The 27436-nt window shown below is 51.2% G+C and overlaps 2 protein-coding genes across 2 annotated transcripts; both read left to right on the top strand.

Annotated features, from left to right (window-relative positions):
* Window positions 1–1022: 1022 nt before the first annotated feature.
* LOC146444109 (cystathionine beta-synthase-like) lies at window positions 1023–22293 on the top strand. Its single transcript, XM_085044717.1, has 17 exons — window positions 1023–1175; window positions 1691–1841; window positions 3349–3491; window positions 6289–6395; window positions 8048–8182; window positions 9575–9654; window positions 10845–10976; window positions 11903–11972; window positions 13491–13582; window positions 14784–14909; window positions 15582–15666; window positions 17209–17314; window positions 17835–17906; window positions 19077–19211; window positions 19758–19866; window positions 20074–20158; window positions 22003–22293. The coding sequence occupies exons 2-17, from the start codon at window positions 1830–1832 to the stop codon at window positions 22098–22100; spliced, it is 1587 nt and encodes a 528-aa protein (XP_084900843.1). The 5' UTR covers window positions 1023–1175; window positions 1691–1829; the 3' UTR covers window positions 22101–22293.
* A 2492-nt stretch (window positions 22294–24785) lies between these two features.
* LOC146444108 (fibulin-2-like) lies at window positions 24786–27392 on the top strand. Its single transcript, XM_085054299.1, has 2 exons — window positions 24786–24848; window positions 26602–27392. The coding sequence occupies exon 2, from the start codon at window positions 26606–26608 to the stop codon at window positions 27110–27112; it is 507 nt and encodes a 168-aa protein (XP_084910425.1). The 5' UTR covers window positions 24786–24848; window positions 26602–26605; the 3' UTR covers window positions 27113–27392.
* Window positions 27393–27436: the final 44 nt, after the last annotated feature.

The raw sequence follows: 27436 nt of genomic DNA, 5'->3' as shown, positions 1-27436 counted from the left end.
AGTGGAGATTTCCATTTTTCCTGCTTCCCAACTCCAGTGGAGATTTCCATTCATCCTTTGCCCAGTCTGGAGCCCTCTCAGGATTCTGTGTTCAGCAGTGAGTAGTGGGGCTGTGGCAGGACAAGGTGGCTGAGCAGATGACACCTGAAGCTTCAGGCAGGGGCTGGGGAGAGTATTGGGACACAGGTAAGAGATTTGGTCATCACAGAGGATGAATCTTCACTTTGTCATCTAAGGTGATTTAAAACCATGCAGGAGGCAGTGTGGGGAGATGTTTGTGCTGGACATTGCTCCTCCCTGCCATCCTTGGCTGCAGCCAGGCTGTCCATGCTGACCTCTTTCTCCTCACACTCCCACCCATCCCAGCTGATGGGATGTGACTCCAAGGCTGGCAGCAGCTCCCCAGTGTCATGTTAAAGCCTCCAAAATCCCAGATCCTTCCCATCCTTTGGTGCCATTTCAGGCCCTCTGCCACCTCATTTTGGGGCTTCTACACTTCAGGTGTGTAATTTTTAAGGTTACCTTCATAGCCACTCTGGGTTTTTTGACATATATCAATTTAAATAAGAATCTGGGCTCTGGGCACAGAAATGCAGTGATTTGATGCAGAGAGTGTTTTGTAAGTGGAAGGACATCCCTGCAGTCCTGCAGCACTGGGAATTACCCAGGCCTTGAGAAGACACATGAGGAATTCTCCAGCAGAGAGGAATGCAGGAGTTGACCTAGTCAAGGGCCAGCTCCTGTTTGTTTGGGTGCCTAGAAAATATGTCTGTATTCACTTTGGGTGAGAGAACAAATGAAAACCCCATTCTTGGCTTTTTTTTTTTTTTTTTGGGTATCAGATGTCAGGGAAACTGAACACAGTGAGGAGAATGCAACCTTGTTTTAGAAGGTGGGGAGCTGGTAATGGTGTTTTTTCTATTAATCCCTTCTGCATTAGGGCTGGTGGGGAGAGGAGACTTCTGTGGTGAGGCTTTGCAGCCCCAATAATTTCACCATCCTACCTTGTCTCTTTCCATGATCATAGTAGAGATGTGCATCACCAGGAAAAGGAAGGAAAAAACCTAACAACTTATAAAATCCATTTTGCCAGCATTTTAGGTGGTAACTGGCGACCTCAGTTGTGAAAGCTGCCCACCTCTGGTACACTGAGGATTATCTCTCTTTACCCACAGGTGACTTTTGCTCCTTCCCAGCTAATTCCTTAGGTAAACACAGATTTGCTTCGGGAGATACACTCAAGGCCAACACAAATCCTGGCTTGCAAGGAAACAAACCTTTTTTTTTTTCCCCCTTTAATCCCTCCCAATGAGCAGCAGGTTTGCCAGTGGTGGGGAAGAGCACTGGGAAGCAAAGTTTGGGGGGAAAGCTTTTTTCAACAGCAGGATCCAAGGCATTTTGGAGTGAATTCCCTGTGCCCTCACAGTTTCCTGCTGCTTTCTGAGGCTGGGGTTGTGTCTCTGTGGTGTCTCTGGAGGAGAAAAGGTGGCTCAGGGTGTGGTGTGGGGGAGGACCAGAGCTCTCTGTCTGCTTTAGTTGTGGGGCCAGGTTGCAACACGAGGTTGTTCACCTCCATCTTCAGAGATGCTGTGGGGCTTCTGGATGAGGAGAAGGTTCAGCCACACACCAGGGCCTCTTTCATCCCTCTGGTGCTGCTGGAGTGATGGTGTGGTGTGTTTCTGTGTTCCAGGGACAGCCCAACCCTCAGGGAGCAAACCTCAGCCCCATCCTCCCTCCTGGAGACCACCAGGGGATCACAGAGCAAAGCTTGGACTGTCCTGCTGCAAACTCCCACCAGGAGGGTGAGCCAAGTGGAGAGCAGGAGAAGGATGGCAGAAATGGTAATTAAGGCTGCCCTTGTCTCATAAGTCAAGCCACAAAGTCTCCATCCATGACTCTACAGAGCTGCAAGGCCCCTTTGTTCAATACTGGCTGAATCAAGGTGAATTCATGCTGTGAGCAAGCCAGAAGAGGAACTTCCAGACGCCCAAAATTGTCTTTTTTCACCATGTGGTTTGTTTCCTTAGCACAGAGGGGTGGTGGATGGATTGCAGAGAGGGTCAGAGCAGAGAGGTTCACACCAAACCTGCATGTAACTCTTGTTTCTGCTATTGCTCAGTAGCAGATGCTGAGAATAAACTTTGAACCCAGACTTCTCCATCTGTTTGTATGAGCACCAGCAATACAGAGACAACAGCACAGAAAATTGCCTTTTTCACAGAGCACTGATGCCATTAGGGCTTGTGTGCTTAAAATCTGCTACTGAACTCAGCTTTTCAAACTTGTTTAACCCTTTTCTCTCTCCTTTTTTACCTGCTGTGCCCCTATAGTTGTTCCTGATAATCCATTCTGCCTTATTATTTGTTGCTCATTATTTGAAGCACCTTCTCCAGCTCTCCCAGGATTTCACAGCCTGCTCTCAGCACCAGCCATTTGCTTTATTTCCAGTCTGATGAATCCTTCTCTCTTTAAACTTTTTAACTGTGGGAGTTGCTCTGTACCCTGTGGCACTTTTGCTGCCCTTTGTTGTTTTATTTCTGTTGGCTCTTTTTTCTCAATTTTGATACACTTGGATGTCAGAGTAGAGGTGACCTCTCAGTCCCCCTGCCACCACCATAAAAGTGTTCTCCAGCTACTGCTGGGTGGATTTACCTGCGGGTTCTTCACTGTCAGGGTGAAAAACACTGTTCTTGAGCAAATAATTAAATAAGGAGCATCAAATTTTCTAGTGGAAGGGAGATTTTGAGCAAGGGAAGATGTACTGGAGAGGATACCCCAGTGATGTGTGGGGTCTAGCATTCTGAAAGAGCAATTTTATTATGTAATCATGGAATCATGCAATTGTTAAGGTTGGGAAAGACTCTCATGATCATCAGGTCCAACCACGAACCCAGCACCAGCGTGTTCATCATTACTCTGTGTCCTCAAGTGCTGCGTCCATGTGAGTTTTGAACAATTCCAGGGATGGTGACTACACCACTGCCCAGGGAGTTCTGTTCAAATGCTTTACAACCCTTTCAATGAAATTCTTTTCCCAGAAAAAAAAATCTAGTTTTATTTCTGATGCATAATCTCCCCTGGAGCAATTGGACTCCATTTCTTTTTGTCACATCACTTGCTCCCTGGGAGAAGAGACTGACACCCACCTCAGTACAACATCCTTCCATCTGTTCATCTCCTTCCAGCCTCCTTCCATCACTTCAACCTCCTTATCCACCAGATCCATGTCATTGCAATGTTAGCAGGATGCTCCTAGCAGCCTGGCCTCCACACCCAAAAGCCATTTTTTTGCCTTCTGCAGCTATTTTTCTCCAAGGTGACTGTGTGACCTCTATTTCCACCACACAGGAGCTGAGTAAGACATGTCCCCTTGTGAATGGCAGTGGGGCAGGCAGTCAGGACAGCACGTGGATCCATCCCAACCTGCCCAGCAGGTGCACATGGACAGCCACAACTCCTGCCAGCAAGTCTCCACACTCCTGTGTTCGCCTGTAAGTAATTCTTCCATTCTGGTTGTTTCAGAGGGAAGTTCAGCACCTTTTCCTGGAGGTGAAGTACTGTTGTTACACCAGGATGGTCAGAATGATGGTTTATTTTTCAGAGGGCAAAACCAGCTTAGTACCTCATCTCCAAGGAGATCTTTCTCCCTCCCTTTAGTTTTGCAGAAAGATGTAGCTGGCTTGAGTCTCAGTTCTGTATTTTCCAGCACCCTTTTGAAAACATCTGCTCGTTTGGGGCATCTTATTTTAGATGGCTGAGAGACCTCGACAAAAATGGGTTCCAGGGTTTTAAATCAGTAGGAAATGGCCACACAGTGCAGAGAAAAGTGCTTGTTCTGAGCTGTTCTTGCCCTCACGGCAGCAGGTTTGCTCCCAGGGTGACGTGAGGCTGCCAGAGGGCTCAGACTAGGCTTGACAAGAGGTGCTTTAATGACCCTGCAAACCAGACACAGACAAGCTACTAAAGATAAGGCTCTCCCATAAATGTCAGGGGAGCTGCAGACACCTCCCTGCAGTGCAAAGATGTAAACCAGGAACCCAGCTGCAGCCAGTGAGGAGCTGGAGCCCACGGGAGGTGCAGCACTGCTCTGCATGGCCATGCCTGACCCAGAGCCAGGCAGGACAGGGCCAGGGCACAGCCACCAGCATGTGGGCAGCCCAAAACAGCCACTGGGTCTGGCCCATGAATGAGGACTGCAGAGCCCTGGAGTTGATCCAGCAAGCTGTGCATCCAGGCACTCACTCAGTGCAACCCCTGCAGCTGGCATGCGAGGATGGAATTGGCTCTTTTCAGTCAAAATTGGGTTTTTTCCCCATACTGTGTAGGATAATATTCTTATTTTTTAACAATTTGGCATCAGGGTGCTGTGGTGGTGCCAGTGCCAGGACCCATCCCACACCCAGACAGGAGATGGAGAGACATTCCCCAGCCCTGGGCATCAAACACTGCCCTGGGAATGGGGTCTGGCTGAGGGGGGTCTCACAGCACTGCTGGGGCAGGAACTGAAGCATAACCCACTGCAAAGCAGTGAAAAAAATACACTGGATCATCACAGCTTTGTGTGGAGGGAGTGGTTTGGTTTCCTTGCTCTGGGTAAACCACAGATAGCAGCCAATGTAGTAAAGATCTCTGGACTTCCTGAGATTCCTGTGTGAAATCAGACTGAGTTTTGGGGGTAGAAGCAGAAAGAGAAGCAAGTTGCTATTTTAATCAAGAATATTAATGATGCAATTTTTTTAAAAGATACAGAGGTAGACTAGTTCTGGTATCCCTTGAGCCAGTTCTGACCCACTATAATCTCAGCAGGAATTCCTTGCTTTGCCAGGACTGCTTTCCCCCTGAACATCTTAAGGAATAGCAAGCCATGAGTAAAAACTGGAATCTTGGGGGAAAAACCATCCTTGTCCACTGTCCTGAGCTGATATCAGGGTGTGATCCTGCAGGATGTGATCCAGATGTGTACTGCAGTAACACAGGTCACTCCCAAGAGAGCCAGGCTCTAGTTAAACATTACCTGAAGGAGCTGGAGCCTCCTGGTGCCATGGCTCAGCCCCACTGAAACCCCTGAGAGTTTCAGTGGCTTTTGGAGCAGATGGGCAATGTGGGGAAAGCTCATTTATTGTGTTATTGCCTCACATTTGCCAGCACTCAGTGGAGGCTGTGATGTCTCTGCAAACACTTTCCACAGAGGGAGAGGTGACAGCACTTCCCTTCATTTCTGGGCCTGAGATGCAAGGAGTAAAGACCTTTTGTAGTGAAGATCTTCACCAAACCCCTGTACTCCTGCAAATCAAGAGGTGTTTTGCTTTCCAAACCTGGAGGGAGGGCTGTGAGGTGTCTAAGTAAGCCAGTGTGTCACCCCTGCTCCTCACAGGTTCTCTGCCAGCACACAGCCACCTGCCTGGCCGTGACAGAGACAGGGTAACTCCAGTTCAGGGGTCAGGGGATGGCAGGAGGGGAGAGCTGGGCAGTGAGGGAGTGGGGGGCTGTCACCCCACTGGGAGAGAGATGTGCTTGGCTTGTGACCAGGGGCAATGTGATGTGGCTCAAAGAAACACAGCCCTTGTCAGTCTTCTCCTTCTGTCTTTGAAAGAGCTCAGGGGTGTGAGTTCCCTGGCAAGATGGGTTGGGTTGGGCAAACAGGTCTTTTTCATTCTGGTTACAGTTGGTGTGATGTGGTTTTTGGCTTCTGCTGGAGTCTGGCAGTGCCTGGCCAAGCCAGGCAGCTGGATTTCACTGATCACAGAGCTGGCTTTAATCCTTTGCAAAACACCCTCCAGAACCCTCTGTGGTTTGGGCTTCTCTGATGGCATGGAGCCATCCTTGTGAGTTTGGGAGTCCTGGCCAGGCAAACAACCCTTGGCCCAGAGACAGCTGGAGATGTGGGAATAGAGGTGGTGCAGGGTAGGATGGGGAAGAGAGGAGGAGCCTTTTGATGTGTGTGCTCTCCTGGTTTCCTCACCCACGGCATAAAATCCCAAGGCTTGCCAGCATCTTCTCTCTCATTATAAACCTGGCCTAGGGCCTTGCAGAACAAGGCATTTCAGAACAATCCTGAAAATTAATTAGCTTATTTTTTATGTAAAAGAGAGAATAACTCATAATGGAAAACCATAACTAACTGCTGGTGCCATTAATTGTTGATAAGGGCTTTTTCTCTTGGAGTTGGAGTATCTTTTGGTGGCCTTGATAAAGTTGCTGAAACCTCACTCAGATTTTCTCTTGGTTCATGTTGCATAACAACAGCTTTGGTTTGACTTTTTTTTTCCCCCCCCTGCATTATTTCAGGACAGAAGAAAAGAAGATCTTGCCCAGTATTCTCAAGAAAATTGGCTGCACCCCAATGGTCCGAATCAACAAGATTGGGAAGTCCTATGGGCTCAAGTGTGAGCTCTGTGAGTTTCCCTTTCCCTGCAGGTTTTTCCATGGTATGAGGTGAGGGTGGGGAAGAGAGGAAACACAGATATGGGCTAAATTTGGGGATGGATCCAAATCCTCTCCCCAGGATGTTAACATAGAGCTGGTTTGTTTTAGCCTGGTCCCCTACAATCACAAGGATGATACAATCAGATCTGTGCATGTGGGCTTTTTAGTCTCCCTTCCTCTGACTCCTAACCCTGGGAATTTATTTCATCCAGATTGGGCAGAAAAACAGATTCTCAGAGGCAGAAAGTGCCATGAGTGTCACAGAGCTGAGTAAGGAGAGGCTTGCTGAGCACTCATCCTCAGTGAAATGGCACAGCAGAACCTTGCAGTCCTGCCTGGCAGCTGGGAATCCATGGTGCAAGCAGAGCACACTGACACAGGCAGCCTGCTGTGCTCTCCCACCAGATCCCTGCTCAGCATCTGGGATCTTTGGGCCACTAACCCTGCAACCCCTGCTCTGCACTGCCCAGAACGAGACCCCAGGGGGTGGCAGCAGACCAGGGAAGGGAGCTGGTGGAGGTGGCAGGACAGATGTGCAGTGCCTGGTCCACCTCTGGAGCAGCCTGTCCCTTGGAGGATTCTGGCTGGGGCATCCCTAGGTGCCGGGGAGGATACCCAGATCCCAATTTCTGGGATGCTGTCTCCCTCCCCTGGCACAGGAGGGGAAGGAGAGTGGAACAGGCAGAGTAACTACACCATGTGTCAGCTCAGAGCCTCTTCCCAAGCAAACAGCAATGCCTGCAGCACAGCTGCCTCAGGGAAGAAGTTACAGCTGGATTACATTATAAAATGTAATCATGAGCACGAGATTTCTTTTCAGGTGTTGGGCTGTTTTCTCAGCCTCAGGTAGCTTTCCCTGCCAGGAAGAAGTGAATGACCCCTGGAAATCCCTGTTTCTCCCTGTTGCCTGTAAAGCAGAGCTCAGTAGCACCAGTGACCAGTGCAGTTGCAGATGTTCATCAAAGCCTTGGTGGGAAGAATCCTGTGGTGGGGAGACCCTGATTAGGACCAAGATGTGCCTTGCAATTAGAATGCACCTTAGAAAGTTACTTGTTTGTTTGTTTCTGGTTGTTTTTTTTTTTTAATAGCTCAGTGAAAAAATGGTAATTTTGTCTGACACTTGAAAATGTTCTTTCTACTGTTTGTTTTCCTTTATGGCACCCCACTCAGGACTACATATCACCCCTGGAGGTGATTTTAGATATCTAAAATGGGGTCTTTTTAGACATCTATTAAATACTGCAATGCCCCAGGACAGACAGCAAGACCTTGCTGCTGACCCTGACAGTGCCTTGCCCACAGAAGAACCCTCAAAGCAGGGCAGCAAGGAGTGTTGTGCCACTGTGAGACCTCCCACCTTGCAGTGACCATGTCCAGTTGGTTTTGAACCCATCCTGGATTGACCAGCTTGATTTTAAACCCATCCAGGGTGGAGCAAACACGGGGGAAAGAAGGACTCTGCAGAGGTTATGCTGATAGATAATCCCAGAAGAGCAAATGGTGGATGTACTCCCCTGAGCAAAGAGACCATCCTGCAGAGGAGGAATAGGTGTCCTAAAACTGCAGTGAGGCCTGGGGGAGCAAGGAGCTGATGGAATCTCCCTTTTCCTTTCCTCTGCAGTGGCAAAATGTGAGTATTTCAACGCGGGGGGCAGCGTGAAGGATCGCATCAGCCTCAGGATGGTGGAGGATGCAGAGAGAGCTGGGATTATCAAACCAGGAGACACCCTGATTGAACCCACTTCAGGAAACACAGGTGGGAAGGGCAGGGAGGCTCCCTCTGCCTGGGTGCTGGGCAGGGAGACGTTTCTGAGGAGCAGGGATTTGAGGAGCTCTTGCAGTTACAAGATCAGCTCTGGCTCCATCCTCCCCTCAGCTCCCCTCCTGGAGGCCAAGGGTACCCTGGGATGCTGAGGTGCCTCATTGCTGAAATTTCCAGGGCCCTGAGAGGTCCCACAGCTGCACAGGTGTGCCTGGAAGGTCACCTTGTGGCAGGGCAGACAGCATCAGGAGCTGGGGCAACTCTGGTTGTTTTCAGTCTGGGAAGCTTTTGAATTCTCAGAATTCCCAGAGACCATTTCCCTGATGGGTTGGAAGAGAAATCTTGTGATTTTTTTTTTTTTTTTTTTTTTCTCTTGTCACTGTCCCTTATTTTGGGCTGCAAGATGAGGGGGCACACCACAGGAGACTCCCCCCCCCCTATTTTGCATCCTCTGCAGCACCACTGGTGCAAATTCCAATGTTCCTTTGCTTCTCCCTGCCCCACAAGGACCTGTGTGTGTGCACAGCATGATTTCCTACCAAAAAGCACAGCAGAGGCTGCTGAGGCACTCTGGATGGAGTTGAGGCCATGTCCCTTGCTTCCTCCCTGCCTCCCCCTCACTACCAGGCAGTACAGTGTTCATCTCCAGGAATTTTGCTCCTTACTGGCCCTGTGCCCCAGGCAGCTCCAGCCCCAACCCCTTGTCGCCCCAGACATGGAGCAAGAGGATCTGTCCTCCCCAGAGCTGTTCCCCAGGTGGATCCCTCTGGCTCCCTGCCTGCCCAGGGCAGCTGGAATGGCACCAGGCTCCCTCCATCCCCTGGAATGGCACCAGGCTCCCTCCATCCCCTAGAATGGCACCAGGCTCCCTCCATCCCGTGGCAGGGCCACTCTGCTCCAGCCTCACCTTCCTGCTGTGGTGGGAGCAGCTGGCTCCATCCATCATGCCGTGAAATCGGAGCAGAGGTGCCCTTTGCCCGCTGGCTGTGGGGTGACATGTGCAGTGTGTCCATCCCCCCACACCTCACCGTGCTTCAGGGGGAGGGAAAGGCACTCCTGAAGCAAAATCACTTCTCTCCTGTGCTCCCAAAAACACAGGGAGAGGCCTGAGCCTGGGTGAGGGGGGGAAAGCTCTCCCCAGCCCTGCCATTCTCTGTGCCACGCCAGTGGGCTCCTGTGAGCAGCAGGGATATGCTGCAGCTCCACTTGCCTGTTAGCACATCCTCCCACCCTCCCTGGTGCTCCCAGGGGGATGCCCTCACCTGTGGCTTGTCAGTGAACATTTCATGGCTGCCTTCAGGAGAGAAGAATGTAGGAAGTGATGCACATCAGTCTCTTTTGCCAAATGCTGTTGTCAACCCGTTCCCTTTGCTCCCCACCACGCAGGGATTGGGCTGGCTCTGGTGGCTGCACTGAAGGGTTATCGCTGCATCATCGTCTTGCCAGAGAAAATGAGCATGGAGAAGGTCAGAGCTCTGTGTGGTATTGCCCTCCAGCTAAGGAACATCTCCTTCCCTCTCTCCCTCTGCCTTTTCCTTCGTGGATCCCTCTCCTCTAAAGGCCACCGAGCCTTGCACACACAGTGCCACAGCTGCTGTTCAGAAATTTGTCTCTTGAGGGGAAAAAAGGCATCCTATGGTGGCCTGGTGACTGTCTGGTGTAAGGAGTGCAGCTGGAGTGATGGGATAGCCAAACACAATGTGTGGCTGCAGAGAAATGGAGCAGGATCTGCTGCCTGTGAGGGCTGGAGGGACAGAAGGAGAGGCAGGGCTCTCCTGCCAGTCCTGCTCACTTACCCTCTGACACCTGACAGGTCACTTGGCCTTGCTGGGTATTTATGGTTTTCTTTAACCTGGAGACACTATGAATTGCCTGAGCTGCTTTCAAAAGGTGGTGGGAGTCAATTCACTTGCATGAGAGCTGGTGAAAAGGTAAACCTGCCATCCTGGAGATGGCAGAAATCCCTCCTTGGTGAGCCAAGAGCCTCACAGACTGCTCAGCTCAACTCATGCCAGCGAAGCCACTCCTGGACCCTGATCTGGCTCAAGAATGAGCCCTTCTCCAAAGTGTCACCCTCATTTCAACCTCAGTCTCACTTAGGCTCAGTCTGGATCAGATACCACCTCCAGCTGCCATGGGATTGATCTCCAGGTGTCCCAAAAATCCTCCTCTGCCACTGACAGCCTCACCTCCCAGTGCAGACACCTGAGGGCTGATTTGCTCCTCCCTTGTGCTTGGTGACAGAAGAGAAGGGAAAGGCAAAACCAGCTTTTTGATCTCTCCTTTTCCTGCTGGCACTCAAACCCCAGCACACAGGAGACACTGTTCCCTGTCCAGCTCCCTCTGCCCTTTCCCCTGGCACCAAGGAGCAGCACAGTGTCACCTCCCTCCACCCTGTCCCCAGCCCGCCCTCCAAGTGGGACAGGGCACAAGGCCAGCCTTCAATCCATGTGCCAGCTTCAGGCAGGAGGCCCTGGGGTGCCAGAAGCATGTCAGAGATAGCACAGCCCAGAATTGGACATTGTATCTCCAAATGATAAATGTCTCTCGCACGCAAAGCTCCTCTGGCATCTGGCGCTGCCCTGAGCCCGCAGGTTCAGGTTACCATCCCTACGTGGGATCAGCTGTGTTGCATCTCCTCTTTTCCCTCCCAAAGGTCGATATTCTGAAGGCACTGGGTGCTGAAATTGTGAGGACCCCGTGCACTCGCTTTGATGCCCCAGAGTCCAACATTCGTGTCGCCTGGAAGCTGAAAAACGAAATCCCAAACTCTCACATCCTGGACCAGGTAAAGGCCATCCCTCCACTGATTCTTTCCCAACACACTTTACAGGACGTGCTCCAAGAGTGACTGTGTTTGGGGGCTTCATTCAAACTGGCACCAGAGGCAGATTTAGTCAGTGTTTTATGGCATTTGAAACTTAATCGCTCCTCTGCAAAGCACAGGGGGACAGAAACAAAATAAGGGACACTTCCAAACCTGCATCTCTTCTGCCAAAGCCTCAGCGTGGGTGAGGCTGGGTTTTCTTGCACAATTCAAAGACTCCTCAAATTGCTTCAGATTTAACTTTGACCTGGAAAAAACCCACTTTTTATGCCTAGCTAGCAGCCTCTGTTCTGCCTCAGAAATAAACTTCATGCTGTGAAGGGCAAACCCTGGTGACTCCTGCCAGAGGTTCCTGCAGTGCTGAGTCTTGGACAGGAGGGCACTTGGTCTGACCCCTGAGCAGGGAGCCCCTGGAGTGCAGGAAACTCAGAGAAGCTCCTTAATTCTAAGAAAAAAAATGAGCTCAAAGACTGAATAAGCTTTTCAGAAGCAGCCTGGCCCATGGGTGTGAACGTGGGGTGCACAAATATCAGTGCTGCAAAATGTCTCTGTGTGTGAGATCTGAATCAAGACAGCTTCTCCAGCTCACAGTTCCCATCCCCTGAACCAACCCCATACCTGATGGGCACCAAGTGCTGGACAGTTTGTGGGCTCATTTAACCTTCCAGCATAGAAAAACCCCAAATGTGCTTGGAAATCTGTCCCAAAGGGACAAGCAGGAGGAATTCCTTTGACCTGCTCTGGCAGGGTTGCAATCCCCCCCTTGGCAGGGAGAGGAGGGGGCAGCTGCATGCTTTGGGCACAGCTCTGTCAGGAGCTATTGCTGGTTTGGTATTTGACCTACTCTTCACACGGTAACTCCTGCTGTTCTCTGTTGGAATAAACAGTACCGAAATCCGAGCAACCCCCTGGCTCATTACGACACCACGGCTGAGGAGATCCTGGAGCAGTGTGAAGGTACTGTCTGTGCTGTTGCTCCTACGTGCAGAGGGCTGTAAACCTCTCTGAGAGGCTTAATTTACATCGTTTATTGACCTGAGTGTCTAGAAACAGCCCAAAGGGCCTCTGCAGGGGCAGGCGGTATTATCTTAATAATACTGACACGCAGGGTGCAGCAACCTCTCCTAATCCACTCCAGATACACCTCAGCCTGCAGGGCTTCCCGAATGTCCCCTCCCATTGCAAAAGCCTGGGGGAGGAGACCCGAGGCTTGAGAAATTCAGGCTGTACCAAAAGGAGAAAGAACACGTCTCTTGGTGGGCACAACACCTCTGTGACCAGCACAAGATGTCCCACGAGCCTTGCAGGGGAATATAAATCCATCAGGGCATGGCAGGCTGAGTCTGATCCAGCATGCTCGTTTGCAAATCAAAATAGACTGAAACCTCACAAACTGGTGACATTGGAAGTCACTAAGTCACTGGAGGGCTGGGGGAGGACAAAGGACTGTCCCAGTCGGTGTCTGTGCAGATAGAAGGGAAATTTATTGCCAGTTCTGGGAGCACTGTAAAATGGGAGCAGGACTCGAGGGTTTTAAGAGAGAGCAGTAAAGTTATCAGAGTTATCAGAGCAGTAAAGCAGTCAGGTATCAACAGGAACAAGAGAGTCCCAGCCTTCCCTCCACTGCAGTGTTGGGATTTGCTCCAGCTGGCTGCCAGCTGTGGATTGCAGGTCCACCTTTCCCAATGCAGTTGCAGCATCAGGTTTTGAAGGACAGACTCTGATTCTGCTCCTACCAGCCCTAAATCTTTATAATTTCAGCCATGCCAGGGGGTTACATCTGACAGAGGATGGTGGCAGGGCAGAGCTCAGCCTTCCCTACACTGTGGATGCCAACACAGGTTGAAAAGTTGTCCCTGTCAGTGATATTTACATGTGTGATTTGTTTGACCTGGTGTGGTTTGGAAGGGCTGAAAGTGCTGAGATATTCCCTGCCCCTTAAGCCACAGAATATCCTGAGTTGGAGGGGACCCACAAGGATCATCAAAGTCCAACTTCTGGTCCTGCACAGGACACCCAAAATGTCACACCATGTGTCTGAGAGCATTGTCTAAACCCTCCCTGAGCTCTGTCAGCCTTGGTGCTGTGCCCATGCCCTGGGGAGCTGTTCAGTGCCCAACCACCCTCTGGGTGAATCACCTTTCCCTGCTATCCCACCTAAACCCCCCCTGACACAACTTCATGCTGCTCCCTCTGCTCAGCAGATGCCAAAGATGCAGAAATCATGGAGAGCTGGAGTGGGAGATCTGGAGGTCACCTTCAGCTCCCTGAGCTGAGGCAGGATCAGCTCAGGTCCTGCAAGTTTACCCAAACTTTTCCACAGGACCAGGCTTTGGCCACCAGCCCAGCCTCTGCCTGACCTCTCCTCCCATGGGGTTCAGGTGGACACAGGCTGTACAGGGGTCTGAACTAAGGGGAGATGGTGCTGGGAGCTGTGCTGAGTCCTTGTAAGCCTCTCTCTTCCCTGCCCTGCAGGCAAGGTGCACATGGTGGTGATTGGGTCTGGCACAGGAGGCACCATCACTGGTGTGGCCAGGAAGCTGAAGGAGAAGTGCCCAGAGTGCAAGGTAAGGCAGGAGGCAGGACTGATGAGGTTTTCATGGAATCACTGAGCAGTTTGGGTTGGAAGGGACCTTAAGGGTCATCCCATTCCACCTTCCTGCCATGGACAGGGACACCTTCCACTAGACCAGGCTGCTCAGAGCCCCTTCCACCCTTGAACACTTTGAGGGGTGGGAAGTCCACAAATTCTCTGGGCAACTTGTGCCAGTGCTTCAGCATCCTCACAGCAAAGAATTTCTTCCTAATACCCAATCTAAACCTGCCCTCTTTCAGCTCAGAGCCATTCCCCCTTGTCCTGTCACTGCCTGTCATTTCCTGCCTAACCCCACATCTCATCTGAGGGAGCAGTTGTTGTCTTCACCTATTTGTTTTCTCACAGCAACTTTGGCTTCTGTTGGGAGCAATTTGATGATGCTTATATTGACCTAGACCCATCCAGGTGCCTTAGAGACCAAAGTTTCCACAGCCCCACTAAAATCTCCCCCTGCCTGGTGCCTTGCCCTGTGCAGGATACTCTGGGGGGCACAGATTGCAAATGCTTCTCCTCTGCCACTGCAAAACCCTCCATGCTTTAGGGTTGCCATCAGCCACGATGCTCATCCTGCAGAACTCATGCTTCAAGGCACATTGGAGGTGTGACAGTCACTGCCTCTCTGGTCTGGGCAGTGTGTGAGTGATCCCTGATCCACCAGAGAGGTGTGGAGCCACCACTGCAGGGCTGGGATGGGAGGGAGGAGACAGCCCAGACACAAAGCTGTCAATAATCAGGGAGGTGTCACCATCAGCCAGCACAGCTAGATCCAGAAAGGATGTCTGCATCCACAGGTTTCCACAGGTTGGAGTTCCCTGGCTGGCTTCACTCTGGAGCAGATTAAGGAGAACTGGCACTGTCCTAAGGGCTGGGCTGGGGAAGTGGCAGGCTCTGCCAAAGGGGTGATGACAAACACCTTGAGAGTGATAACATTTTAAGCCACCAGTCACTTCTGCAACAGCTGAAGACTACCTAGGATCTATTTAAAAAGACAGTGAAAAACAGCACCCTTTTATCCTGGAAGCTCTCCATGCTGCCAGTGGTTAGGAAAATTAATGAAGGTTGTGGGAAGGGAAACATTGCTGATAAGGGTATGGGTAACTTTTCCTTTGAGTTTTGTGTTTGGCTGTTTCTGAATTCCCATTTTGGGCTGACAAAATGTCCTTCCCTCCAAGATCATTGGTGTAGACCCTGATGGCTCCATCGTCGCTCTGCCCAGCGAGATGAACACAACCAACACCACAACCATTGAGGTGGAGGGAATTGGGCATGACTTCATCCCTACTGTCCTTGACAGATCAGTGAGTAACCATGGGGGGAGAGGCCTCTGCCTGATCTCTGGCTTTGCATCCAGCCCACTCCCAAGCCCAGAGCTGTGGTGGCCCTGACATCCCTTCCCAGTGCAGAGCAAGCTGTTGTGGGGGGATTGGGACCCCAGCACTGGAGCATCTCTCTGAGTAATTCTGATTATAACTCACCCACAAGGAGGAGGCAAATAGAGGAGAAAAGCAGGCTGTCTGCATTCCCCGTGCCTCATTCTAGAAAGGTCCCTCACAGCCTCAGACCTGATTCTTTCTGCTTCCAGATGTGTGTTAAATACATCCCTGCTGTCAGCAAATGGCTGTAGAGCTGTCACCTGTAATAACCCAAACTGATTCTTGTAGCTGGGTCTCATATTGGCAAAATCTCAACCTTTAGTGTAGTCTGACCTGGAACATCACAAACACCACTCCCTGTTCCACATCCTAACTCTGGACCTGTCAGGCATCCCTAACTCTCCAGGGAAAGGGTGCTGGCTGGAAAGGTGAGGATGTCTGAAGGCAGGAACACACCCTCCAGACCATGGGTGCCCTGATAAATGCTTTCAAAAAGTGTGGAAGGCAGCTCTGAGCTGCCAGATGTTGTGGTGTGTCTCAGAGGGCCAGGGCAGCCTGAAATGATTTTTCCAACACTGTTCTTTGCTTTTCTTTCAGGTGGTGGATCAGTGGTACAAAAGCAATGACAGAGAATCATTCCTCATGTCCCGCAGGCTGATCAGAGAGGAGGGGTTGTTGTGTGGTAAGTTTTGGCACCAACCACGACATTTCTTCTCTTAACAAACCTTCTGAGCCTCATCCTTTTGGGACCAAAACCCTCCAGGGTGAGGTGCCCTCTGCATTTTGTGTCTGCTGGGTCAGCAGAGCTGAAAGGCTGAGCCCCAAGCTGAGCAGAGGTCACTGCAGATTTCAGAGGTGTGTCCCTGACTCTGGTCTGGGGTCTGACTCATTGGCCACCATAATTATAGAAGCAATAATTCTCCTCTTACTGGAGTGCTCTTGCAGTGGAACTGGATCTTCAGGCAGTGTAGAGTTACAGAGGCTGAAGGGAGGATTAGTGGGGCTCAGGGCTGGACAGGTGGGCTCTGCCAGCAGCTCTGTGAGGCCATGCTTGGTGTCATTGCCACACCAGAGGTGCCAGGTTTGGACCCGGGGAGTTTGAAAGCAAAGAAAGTGTGAGATGTTCTTGCTGAGCATTTCTCCTCGTGCCAACAAGCTGTAAGTGATCCCACTGGCTTCCCAAAATGAACAGGTGCCCTCAGACAAACCCTGCTTGTGCCCTGAGAGTCTCCACACAGCATCAGTGTGTTTTCAGCCTCCCCTGACACCAAGCAGACAGACACAGGTTTGCATCCAGGACCAGACACTACGTAGTACAGCTGATAAAAGCCCTGAGCACTCATATCCAGGGAGTTTGGGAAAAGATCAGGCTATGTATATGTAATGAAACACTTAAATGTTGACTTAACCTAGCAGGCACAGAGTCACTGTGTTTCAACAGAAACCACTTGTTTGAACTCAACTATAATTTGTGAACAGCCTCATGTTCCCTGAGCTGCATTTTTCAGGGCCGTTCCTCGTTTGTTTGAAAAATGTGACCCAGGGATAATTAACCTGCTGTAAAATACGTGCTGCCTTGAATGCAGTGCGTAATTGGCACACAGATAGTGGAATGTGTTTGACTTCCAGTACTCAGACTACTGGTGGAAGAATTGCCTCTGTAAGGCAGATCCCTGCTTTCCCTACGTGCAGCAAACCACATGCGTGCACACAGACACGGGGAGTGTTCAAGCCTTCCCATCACGTTGGCCTGGTATTCCAAGCATGAGTGTAATGTTTATGGTTTTTTCAGTCTCTACAGTGCATTTAAAGCTGATCTTTGGTTGCCAAGTATGTCAGCCAGGAGTTCTAGAACTGGCATGGTGCTGTGCTCATGCAAAAGGAGGGTGTGGTGTGGGCAGTGTGGTGTGAATGTCCCTGTAGGGAACCTTTCAGCCCTTGGCTGCCCACAGTCACCATAAGATGTGGGTCATGAAGTTCATAAGGTGGCTTTTATGCTGCCTCAAAAGCCCAAGAGCCACCATATGAACACATCCCATCAGTCCCTACCTCTGCCTGACCCTAAAGCCTCCAAGGCTTTGGAACTGATTGTCCTCCCATCCCAGCATCCCAAGCCACCATCCCACAAGGTGCCACCTCTGCACCCTTAGCTGTGCCTCCCACACCAGGACAGTGGTCCTGTGCCACCCTGACCCTTGTGTCCCTCTCCTTGGTGTCTATCCAGGTGGCAGCTCGGGCAGTGCCATGTCAGTGGCTGTGAGAGCTGCCAAGGACTTGAAGGAGGGTCAGCGCTGCGTTGTCATCCTGCCCGACTCCGTGCGGAACTACATGTGAGTGTTCTGCTCCCTCCCCTGCTTTCCAGCAGCAGATGGGAGCTCCCATGGCCTTCTGGGACATGAGTTGAACCCAAGTGCTTGGGGTTCTGGAGAACCACCCCAATAAATCTGATAGCAAGGCACACAGAGTGAGCCCAGAGCTGGGAGTCTCCTTCAGGTGGATCACAGGAAAAAAGCAAAATAAACCACATGGAGAAACAGCACATTACTGTAGCAATCACCAGGGAATGAGCATTGGGACACTTGGGGTTTATTTCCTCTTGTCACTGACTTCCTGGAGTCAGCCAAGCTACACTTTCTGAACTTGCATGCCTAAAGTTAGGAAGGCAAATAGCTGGCATGCTTCAAAGAGTTACTGAGCACCCGATGCTCCTGTTGACCTTAAAAGGGGCTGAGAGTAGCCAGCTGCAAAAATCATGGGAGCCCCGGGGGCAGTGCTGTGGTCTGGTGCATGAAACAAAGCACGACTTCTTCTGCAAGCCTCACAGACTCGCTCTTTGGTGGTGATTTCTAGGTCCAAATTTGTGAATGAGAAGTGGATGATAAAAAATGGGTTCCTAAATGACGTCCAGGAGCACAAGCCTTGGTAAGACAACTTCCACGGGGGTAAACTGTGCTAAGGGATTCAGCTTTCTGAGTCTGGAAATCATTATCTTCAAAGGGAAGTGTTCTCTTCTGGTGTTTAGAAAAAACACAGTCAAGTCCAGACCCCTCTGGGGAGGCTGTAATGTCAGCTCCTCTCTTTTGTGTAGTTATGTCCCAGTTCTCCAATCAAAGTCTGTAAAGGAGCCCTTTCTGTCCCAAAGTAGCAGATCCAGTCATTGCCCAGGCCACCTAAACCCTCTCAAAACCTCTCTCTGCTCCACTGCTGATGTTCAAAGGACCATCAGGCTGCTGGGGAGGTGAGTCTCTGCTCTAGCAAGCCTCCTTTCAAACAGCTCTGCAGGTCTTTTCAGGTAGGGGACAGGAAATTGTCACCTTGTGGAGGTGCTGGCCAGAAAAGATGACCAACTCTGCTGTCTCTTGGACACCATGGGGAGAGAGTCCCCTCGAGGCAGGGAGTCACAGGCAAAGTGCTGGTGTCAGTTGATGTGTGGCTGGACAAATGCCAGTTGTTTGGAAAAGCCCTTAGTTTCACTTCAAAGACAGCAGATATTACTGATGTCACCTGCTCCTTTGGGTTACTATAACCAAAGGTTATTGCAAAATATTCCCTAAAAACTTAATACATTTCCAAGATCTCTTGTGACTGGTTAGAGTTGCTCTTGGCCTTTCCAGGCTCTAGCATTGCCCTGCCTTTTCTGCAAGGTTTGAGATTTTGGGAGGTGCTTTTTTCCCCCACAAAGCAGCTCAGTTTGTCCCTCATAAGTCACGCAAGCATCTCTGCCAGGCTCTCTCCTGCAGGAGCTGCAAATGCTGCGTTTTGAGGACCAAGGATACAGACCAAAGGAGTAAAACTGGTAGGTCACCCATTTATGAGCTTGAGGTGAAGCCCTCAGTAGCTTCCTTGGATTCAGGACAGCTCAGCACCTTGCCAGCTGCTGGTCTCAGCCCTGCCTCTGGAGATGCATGAACACTGGGAAAGCTTGGCTTCATCAAGACCTGCCCACGGTGGCATTTCTGCTTTGGGTGTAGGAGTGGGGCTGGCTTTTCAGGCTGACAGAATATCCCTCCTCTCCTCTGGCTTTGCCCCCTGCTCAAGGCCACAGCTGTGCAGCAGAGTCACAGCTCGGCGCTGCCATTTGTCTTCCAACAGGTGGTGGAACATCAAGGTGCAGAAACTGAATCTCTCGGCCCCTCTCATTCTCCTCCCAGAAGTCAGCTGTCAAAAGGCAGTGGAGATCCTCCAGGAGAAGGGATATGACCAAGCTCCTGTTGTTGCTGAGTCAGGGTAACTATTTTTGCTCACTACAGAGAAGGCCATTCACACAGAAAAATCAGTCATGATGAGGCTAAGGTCCCATTTGCTGATTCAGAGTTGGGGCTCCTCTGTTGGACTCTGATGCATATTTTTAAAAAGATCCTCTGCCTCCTTGTGAAGATTAATCAATAAAACTATAAACAAGCCAGTGAAAGCTCAATCCAGTGCCCACCAAACTCAGTAGGTGTTGGGTCAGTGCACAGGCAAGGGGAACCCAGAGGAGTGGTGAGGGCTGAGGGGAAACCCACACAAAAAAGCAACTGGAGAGTCCACAAGTTTTCCTTCTCCCAGCTGCTAAATCCTGCACTGCAATAGCAGGTTTAAACTACTGTGAAACCGACAGCTTGGTGAGGACAAAGACTTTCTTGTTCTGCACAAGTGAGGAGAAACTTGGTGCCTCTCACTGACTGCAGCAAAAATTTAGTCACTGACTTCAACCAGAGCAGTCCAGCCCCTACATAAAACATGTGTCCTACTCAGGTCTGACCTTCTGGAAAACTCCCTGTTCCCTTACAGGCTTATTTTGGGAATGGTGACCCTCAGCAACACCCTCACCTCCATGCTGGCTGGAAACGCGGAGTTCTCAGACCCTGTCACAAAGGTCACCTACGACCAATTCTCAAAGGTACCACTGGGGCTGGGGCTGCTGTCAGCCTCTGTTTGGGGACAGGGAGAGAGGGAGAGGTGCAGCACCACCACCGTGGTGTGTGAGAGGGGCTGGGAGAGGAGGATGGGAATTTCATCCACCTGTGGAATCAGCACCCTCTGAAATCAGAGCCCAGCCACAGCCAGGTGAAGTAAAACATTAAATATCTCTTGTTGTGCTGTTTAGATCAGCCTGGAGGACAGCCTGGGGAAGCTTTCCTGCATCCTGGAGAATGATCACTTTGCTATCGTTGTACACGAGCAAATGCAGTGTAGGTATCTGCAGGAACTCTCCATGGGTTTGGCATGAATGATTGAGAGGGGAAAGGGAATTCTCAAGCTGAGTGTGGCTTGGTCAGTGCAGCTGCTCCACCTGTGCAGCCCCTGAGCCTCAGCAGGAGGGATTTCTGCCCCATGGCTCTGCAAAGCCTGGAGCTGCTGACTATTCACCCATGTCTTTTCCTGACACCACAGGGAGGAGGGGAGAGGGGCAAAGCAAGCAAGGAGGGAATAGGGGATCTCTGTAGGCTTCTGCATCCCAAAGGCAAGGTCAAAAGGTGCATTTGGGCACGTTAGGTAAAGCCTGGGTGGAATTCAGGCATGTAAGTTGAGAAAGATGGGAAGAATGGCTCAGGCCATGAGCAAGTCCTGTGGCATGGGGTGTTGGGAACACTGATGTGTAGCCTAGGGCAGCTGTGTGAGAATCTTACCTGGACCATGGCTGGGTGTAGGGATGCTCTGCCAGGTCTGGAGCACCATCAGACTAGCCCAGTAAAGCAGGTTTGGTTTATTCTCAATCCACTGCACAGCCACCTTCCCCTTGGTGCGGCAAACCAGCTCAGCCAAGTCACCTCCAGCAACACCACAGCAGCATCAGCCAGGGATCAAAGACAGCAGGGATCACCCCCTGTCCCTCCTCTGACCCAAAAAAGGTGTGGTGGCAGGTGCTGCCCAGCAAATCTGACCTGACACACCTTTCCAGCACAATTGCACCATAAGGCTTCCAGAAATACAAATTTGACCTTATCTCGAGGGAGTTGCTTTGCTGGGAGAAGTGAGCAACATGGAAAAGCAGTCAGAATACCCAAGTTTAGGTCTTGTGAATCAGAGCTGAAGGGTGTAATTATGCTGATTTGATAGGATCACACATGAAACATGCAAAGCATCCCCAGGGTGTGCAGTGGGTGACACTGTCAGCAGCCTGCTGAGCTTGTGCCTCCAAAACCCACCTTGCCCAAGCATCCCAAACCTTCTATCTCCTGCTTCCCCAGAGCCCCATCAGCTCTGAAGCTTGCAAGCCCATCCATGTTCCCACAACAGGCTGCGAACAAAAACCTGCCACTCAAAACTGCCTTTGATGGGCTTTTCCATTTCTGTCACCAAAGTTAATGTCAGGCAGAATTTCCTTTCTCTATGTCATCACAAAATAAGCAATATCTGCTTTGTATTATGTTTTGATATAAATTAAATGGCATCAGCAATTAAATGGCACCAAAAAATATCAGCCAGCTGTATGCAGCACCTCTTGCTCTGGTGTTCAAACAACACCCACTTTCTTTTCCAGAGCTGCTGGTTTAATGCTGTCACAATTACCCCCTTATTTATTACTTTCTCCCCACACCTTCGGAGTTTGCATTTTATCTCGTGTTTGGACTCTGGTGGCTAGTTTTATTTTTATTTAAGAAAACATTTATCAGACAGTTAAATCAATTTTTGAAGTGCTGTTTCATTAACGGGGCTGGAGGATGTTATGAGAACAGAGTAGGAAAAGTGCCTCACTTTTAGAGGGTCTCATTAGTTGGCCTTGGAAAGTTTTGTGGTGATAGAAGCAGAACTGGAGCAGAGGTTGGGTAAAAACAACTGGGAAATAAAATTTCCTGCTCTGGGAAAGGTGCATTATTTGCAGCAAAAACTTCTCAGGTGTGATCACAGTGACCTGACTGAGGCTCCATCTGTCATTTCTGTGGAGGTGGAGCTCAGACAGATGCTGTCCCTGTTAAAGCTTTTTTAATAAATGAACATCAGCCTCTGCACAGCTGGAAGGTGGTGGGGCTGGTGAGGGTGAGGTGTTTTGGTTTCTTTTTTCCCACTAAGCTGGAATTTTCTGTGCTTCCAGTCAATGGGAACGGCAGCTCCTTCATGAAGCAGATGGTGTTTGGTGTGGTCACAGCCACGGATCTCCTCACCTTTGTCAGCAGGAATGACAAGAAGTAGCAGAGCAGCTCAGCTGCCCCCAACTCCTCCTGCAGGTCCAGGTGTGCCCCTGAGCCCAAACCACCTGGTCAAGGAACCCTCTGGCCTCATCCATCAATAGTTTCTCAAAATGCCTAGGTGAAAATTGTAATGTATTCTATTTGTCTGCCAAATGCCACCCACAGTATCACTAAAGAGAAGATAATGACAGAAATGGTGTTTAATAGCCATGTGTGGTGACAGGGAGCTTCCCAGGGCTGGACAGGGAATGTGGGGAGGTGAGGGTGGGATGGGGATGGTTGTTGCTGCCCAGATTTTAGCAGGAGGAGGTTTGGTGTTTGCCAGCTGCAGGGATCTGTGCATTGCCTGTGTTGCAGCTGCTGAGAGTTGTCCTGGTCCCTCTGGGCCAAACCCCACTTCTGCCACAAGAATTTCTGCCCCATTTCTCTCAAAAGTGAGCTGTGGGACCAAACTGAAGTGCCATTGAAACACAGTTTTGGGGCAGTTGCTCTCAAAAGACCCAGAGAGGTTTTCAATCTTTCCATAAGTTTCAGGAGCTGCTCCAAGGTGGCAACAACCAATTTCAGTTTCAGCTTGCTGCTAAGTTGGCTACTCCATATTCTCAATCTAATCCAGTTGGTACAAGACTTTTATTAAGTTATAGAATGCTGAAGTATTTATATTTAGGAAAAGTGTCTCTGCTGTCTGTTGTTTCCTGAGTGACACAAGCTATTACCAGATTTTCTGTGAGTTTTTCCTTGAGCAATAACCGTATTTGTCCAGAAAAACAAAAACTGATCAGCTCAAACCTCATCGTATTGTATTTATTTTAGCAATCCTGTTGCAAAGTGAAAGATTTTAGTCCATGCATGTATTCCAAACACACATGGATAAGTCTTAAAGTGCCCCATAACTGCATGAAGCCCAGAAATTAGTCTGAATATGGACCAGGCTGGATGTTATGGATTAACCCAAAGCCCAGTGCTTCCAGCATCCTCATCATCATCACCAGCAGCAGCAGCAGCAGGGCTGCAGGGCAGTGGCTGCCAGCTGCAGACAGGCTCCAGGACAGGCAGATGCACTCCAGCAGAGGTGAAGTAACTGCTGAGTATTAACCACGAATATTTACAACTGCTTCTGTATGTTAGCTATGAGTGCAGGAGCTCATAAACTGGGGTGTGAGCTCCAGATATTTCAGGATTGCTGTACCTGGGCTGGAGCCAGGCTGGCCAAGGCACTCCCAGGGCCCTGTCCCCTGCCCCTGGGGCTGCTCTTTGCAGGCACATCCCACAGTGTCACTGCCCTGCCCAGGGATGTTGGTGTTGTGTCTCCTGTCCTTCTCCAGGCTGTGACCCTGAGGATGCAAATGCAGCATCCTGGGGATACCCACAGGGCACAGCCCCACCAGGATGAGAGTGCTGTGCTGGGGGTGAGAGGGACTGGCTGGTGCCCTCCTGCCCACCATCTCTCTGGGGTGGAAAAGGCCTCTGGAAGCAAAGGAGGAGGTTTCATTTGACTTGTCTGCAGAAATCCCTGCAGGACCTAGGAATGGCTGCCCATACACAGCATCCGTGGCAGGAGCAGTGTCTCAGTGTCTCCCACACCACCCTCTGTCCCTTCTCCCCACATCCTTGGGGCTGCCCTCTGACTGCCTTCAGATAAATGGTCTTTTGAGCTCCTTTCCCTTCCCTTGCCACCCAGGCCTGTCACTATTTGGTGCATCCAGTGAGCAGCAGCTGCCCAGCTTGGCACAGCTCCGTGCTCTTGAGCTCTGTGGGGCATGGGGATTTACCAGAGGGATGGAAGTTTCCAGGCTTCAGGAGCCATGAGAGGGAAGCAGGAGCTGGGTGAAGGTCAGGCAGCCTCCCAGCCCCTTGTCCTGAGTGCAGTGCCAGAGATAAACACTCAACCTGCAGCTCCTGCCCATGCTCTTCCCCAACACCTCCTGCTCCAAAGGGTGATTGGGAAGTGTGAGTTCCCCAAAACCTCACTGCTTTCCAGTCCATCTGCTGCAGGATGCCTCTGCCCTTCATCCCTCTGCTCTACAAGGCTGGGGGGCACATTTCCAACGAGTTCATGAGTACATCAGGGTATTTCCACACCAAATGGCCCAGGGGGAAGAAGCTCGGGCTGCCCATGCTGGTCAGGGCACATGAAAATTGTGCATCCCTTCTCTGCTGAGATCCATGGCTTTGGCTCCCTGCAGCTTAACCAAGAGGAAACAAACACAAGTGCTTTGAAGAGTGCATGTCAGCCATGTGGCATGGGAAGGCTGTCCTGTCCCTGGAAGCCCTGTGGAGAGAAGGAAGCTCTGAGAAGCTCCATGTCCACCACCAGCTCCTGCATTTTGGGGTGCATCACCCCACAGTTGGCTGCATTTCACCTGTGCTGCCTCGCTAGAGCTTTTAACTCGTTTTGCTGTCCCTGTGGAGCCCGGCAGCCCTGCCCCAGCAGTCTGGGGGATGCTGGTGGCTCAGGAGCCCTGGTGAAGCCTGCAGAGGGGAGCGGGGAGAGGACAGACCTGCAGGCGCTGGGACGCGCCGGGTTCGTGTGCGCTCAGACTAAACCAACACCGCGAGCAAGATAAGCATCTCGCCGGCCCTGCCCAGCTCCTTGGAGGCTTCCCCGCCTCCCTTTCCCCCCGCCAGGGTTGCACCGTGGAGCCAGGGCTGGAGCCACATAAATAGAGGTGCTGGCGGGTTGTGGGGCGAGAGAAGGGACTCCTCCCGAGGTCTGACACCTCATCCCGGCTGCCCGGCCACCCTGCAGGTAACCCGGGAACCACGGGGATTTGGCACGGGGCAGGGCCAGCCTGGATCCCCAGAAGTGAGGGGGAGGATGGACATTTCCCTAGGAAATAGCGGGAGGGTGATGATGCTGCCGCTGCTGAGCGACAGAGCCATGGTGTGGTTTTGCCGGGAACTGGCTCTGTTGGAGATGCCCAATTCCACTGCTGGGTGATGTTTTGGCAATGGATGGGACTGATGAGGCTGGGCAGAGGTTGGGGTGTGAGAGACCTTTGCCTGAATGATGTTTGGTGGTGTCCTGCTCTGGGGCAGCCTGCAGGGAGCTCTTGGCTTGGGGAAGATCCTTTCCAGCAGCAGCTTCTCCATGGGGAACATCTCTGGGCTCTGTTCTGCTTGGCAGAGCCATCAGTCCTCTGGCAATGACAGTAAAATAACCACTAGATTAAAATATGTGAATGAAAGGAAGGGGCAGAACAGTAAACTCCAGCAAAGATAAAATGGGTGTAAGTAACTCAGACTAGGTGAGAACTTGCTTTAAAACCAGAAAAGCTTCAAAGTCTTCCCTTTTTTCAAATTGATAGTGGGTGGAGTCCATGCTTTCAATTTTTTTCTTTATGGTTATGCAATTTGCAAATATTTTTGTTTAAGGAGATGTTAAGAAATAACTGCAGGTAGCTGCATATCTGCAAGAGTAGGGAATTTGGGCTATCAAATGCACACTATGAGGATGATGATGATATAAATGTAATCAAAGGTGGCAATGGGGGAAGAGACCAGACCTGGAAGGACCCAGTGCAGGAAGGAAGGAAGTGTATTTAATACAGCAGGACATAAGGTCACTCAGACAGAGGGAAGGGATACAAAAATGCACTTAAAGGAAATAGTGGGTTTTGAAAAGCTAAAAAAAAAAACAGTCAGCCTTTAAGCAGAAAAAGGATTCAGCATGGGCTGCCAGGTGCTGTACATCTGAGGTGTGAGTGGAGAGGGAGGAGGGAGCAGGCACAGGGAGGGAATTTCATGCCATGAACGACTCTGCCTGAAAACAGGCTGGCCAAAAATCTGAGAAGGCAAAGAGCAGAGAGCCCAACACTGGAAACGACTTCCTTAAGAAGAAAAGGTTTTTCCACTTGAAACAGAGATGCAGTGACCCCTTTGGCTTCCTGTGAGGGAGTGAGGTGGCTGGAAAAGGCAGGCAGTGAGTGGCACAGCAGGACAAGCTGGGAGCTGACACCAAACCTGGCTCCTGGAGAGGCCAGGTCCCATCTGCAGGAACAGCCACAGGACAAGCCACCATGGCAGACAGTGCTTCTTTGAACCCTTCTTGTGTCCATGCCTGAATGCCTCCCAGGAACAATTAATTAGTCACTTAAATGTAAATTATTAGCATCAATATCAGGGGGAACAAGTTCCATTTGAGAGTCAGGGCAACCACTCCAAAGCTCAATGAGTGCTGCAGTGTGGACTTTGCTCACCCAGTGCTCACACTGGAGCTCTCTGAACACCTGGGGGTGGAGAGCACTGTGCTCATGCCAGGATGAGCTTTTGGGGATGAGAAATTCTGTTTTAGAGCAAACCTCACTGGTGCTAGCCAGCTGTGGTGATCCAAACTCCAGCCATGGGCACATCAGGGGGATGTGGGTGATCCAAACTCCATCCAAAGGGATGTGGCTGCATCCCCTTTGCTTTACCCCATGGAGGGGCAGCCCAGGTGCTGGGGGCTCGATGTGGCCATGCCCCGTGTGACTCCTGCTCCCATTTCCCCCTTTTCCTCCCAGAACCATGGCCCTGGCCAGCGCCCTGCGCCTGTCGCTCGCCTGCCTCCTGCTCTGCAGCGCAGCCCCCAGACCCGCCTGTGACCCCAGCGCCTGCACCCCCTGCCCCGACAGGGACCCCGAGGGGACAGCCACCCCCGCTGCCGGTGCCTGCTGTCCCCCGTGTCCCCCGCCCTGCCCCTGCCCGCCCTACCTGGAGAGCGACTGCGAGATGCAAGGCTTCGCCAGCGGCCTTGTCCCCTCGGGCCGCTCCTTCTACATCGACTTCGCCCGCAAGCTGTGCACCTGCCAGCCCGGCGGGGACATCGCCTGCGCCCCGCTCTGTCCCCGCCTGTCCCCCGCCTGCCGGGCCGTGGGCAGCCCCGTGGCCGATGGCTGTCCCCGCTGTGTGTGCTACGACGAGGAGGGGATGGCAGTGCCAGCCGGCACTGTCACCAGCCGGGGCTCCCAAAGCTGCTCCTGCCCTGCCCAGGGGGGACAGCTGCAGTGCAGTGGTGGCAAAGGAGAGGAGTGAAGCTCTGCTCCGTGCTGGTGAGGGCAGCAGAAGGCTTCCTGCACCCTGGGGCATCCTCGCTGAGAAGATCCAAAGTGTCCTCAAGGACTTGGAGCACTGGGGAGATGTCACATCTCTGTCACTTATAGGCCATGGCAGAGGGTCTGTGGAGGGTGAGCTTGCTTGGTTGTGAGGTTTGTTCCACAGGGCTTGGGCTGAGTGCTGCTGGCACCAAACTGGAGCAAGCACAGCTATTTATTTATTTGGAAGGTGATTCTGCTTTCGTGTGTGTTTGTGTTTATGTAGGCTGTTTGTATTAAACTTGCTGGATAAACTTCCTCCCAG

Source organism: Lichenostomus cassidix, chromosome 1 (assembly GCF_008360975.1).
Source record: "Lichenostomus cassidix isolate B80296 chromosome 1, HeHo_3.0, whole genome shotgun sequence".
NCBI classification, from domain to species: domain Eukaryota; kingdom Metazoa; phylum Chordata; class Aves; order Passeriformes; family Meliphagidae; genus Lichenostomus; species Lichenostomus cassidix.
This window is presented reverse-complemented; position numbering and strand designations above follow the sequence as displayed.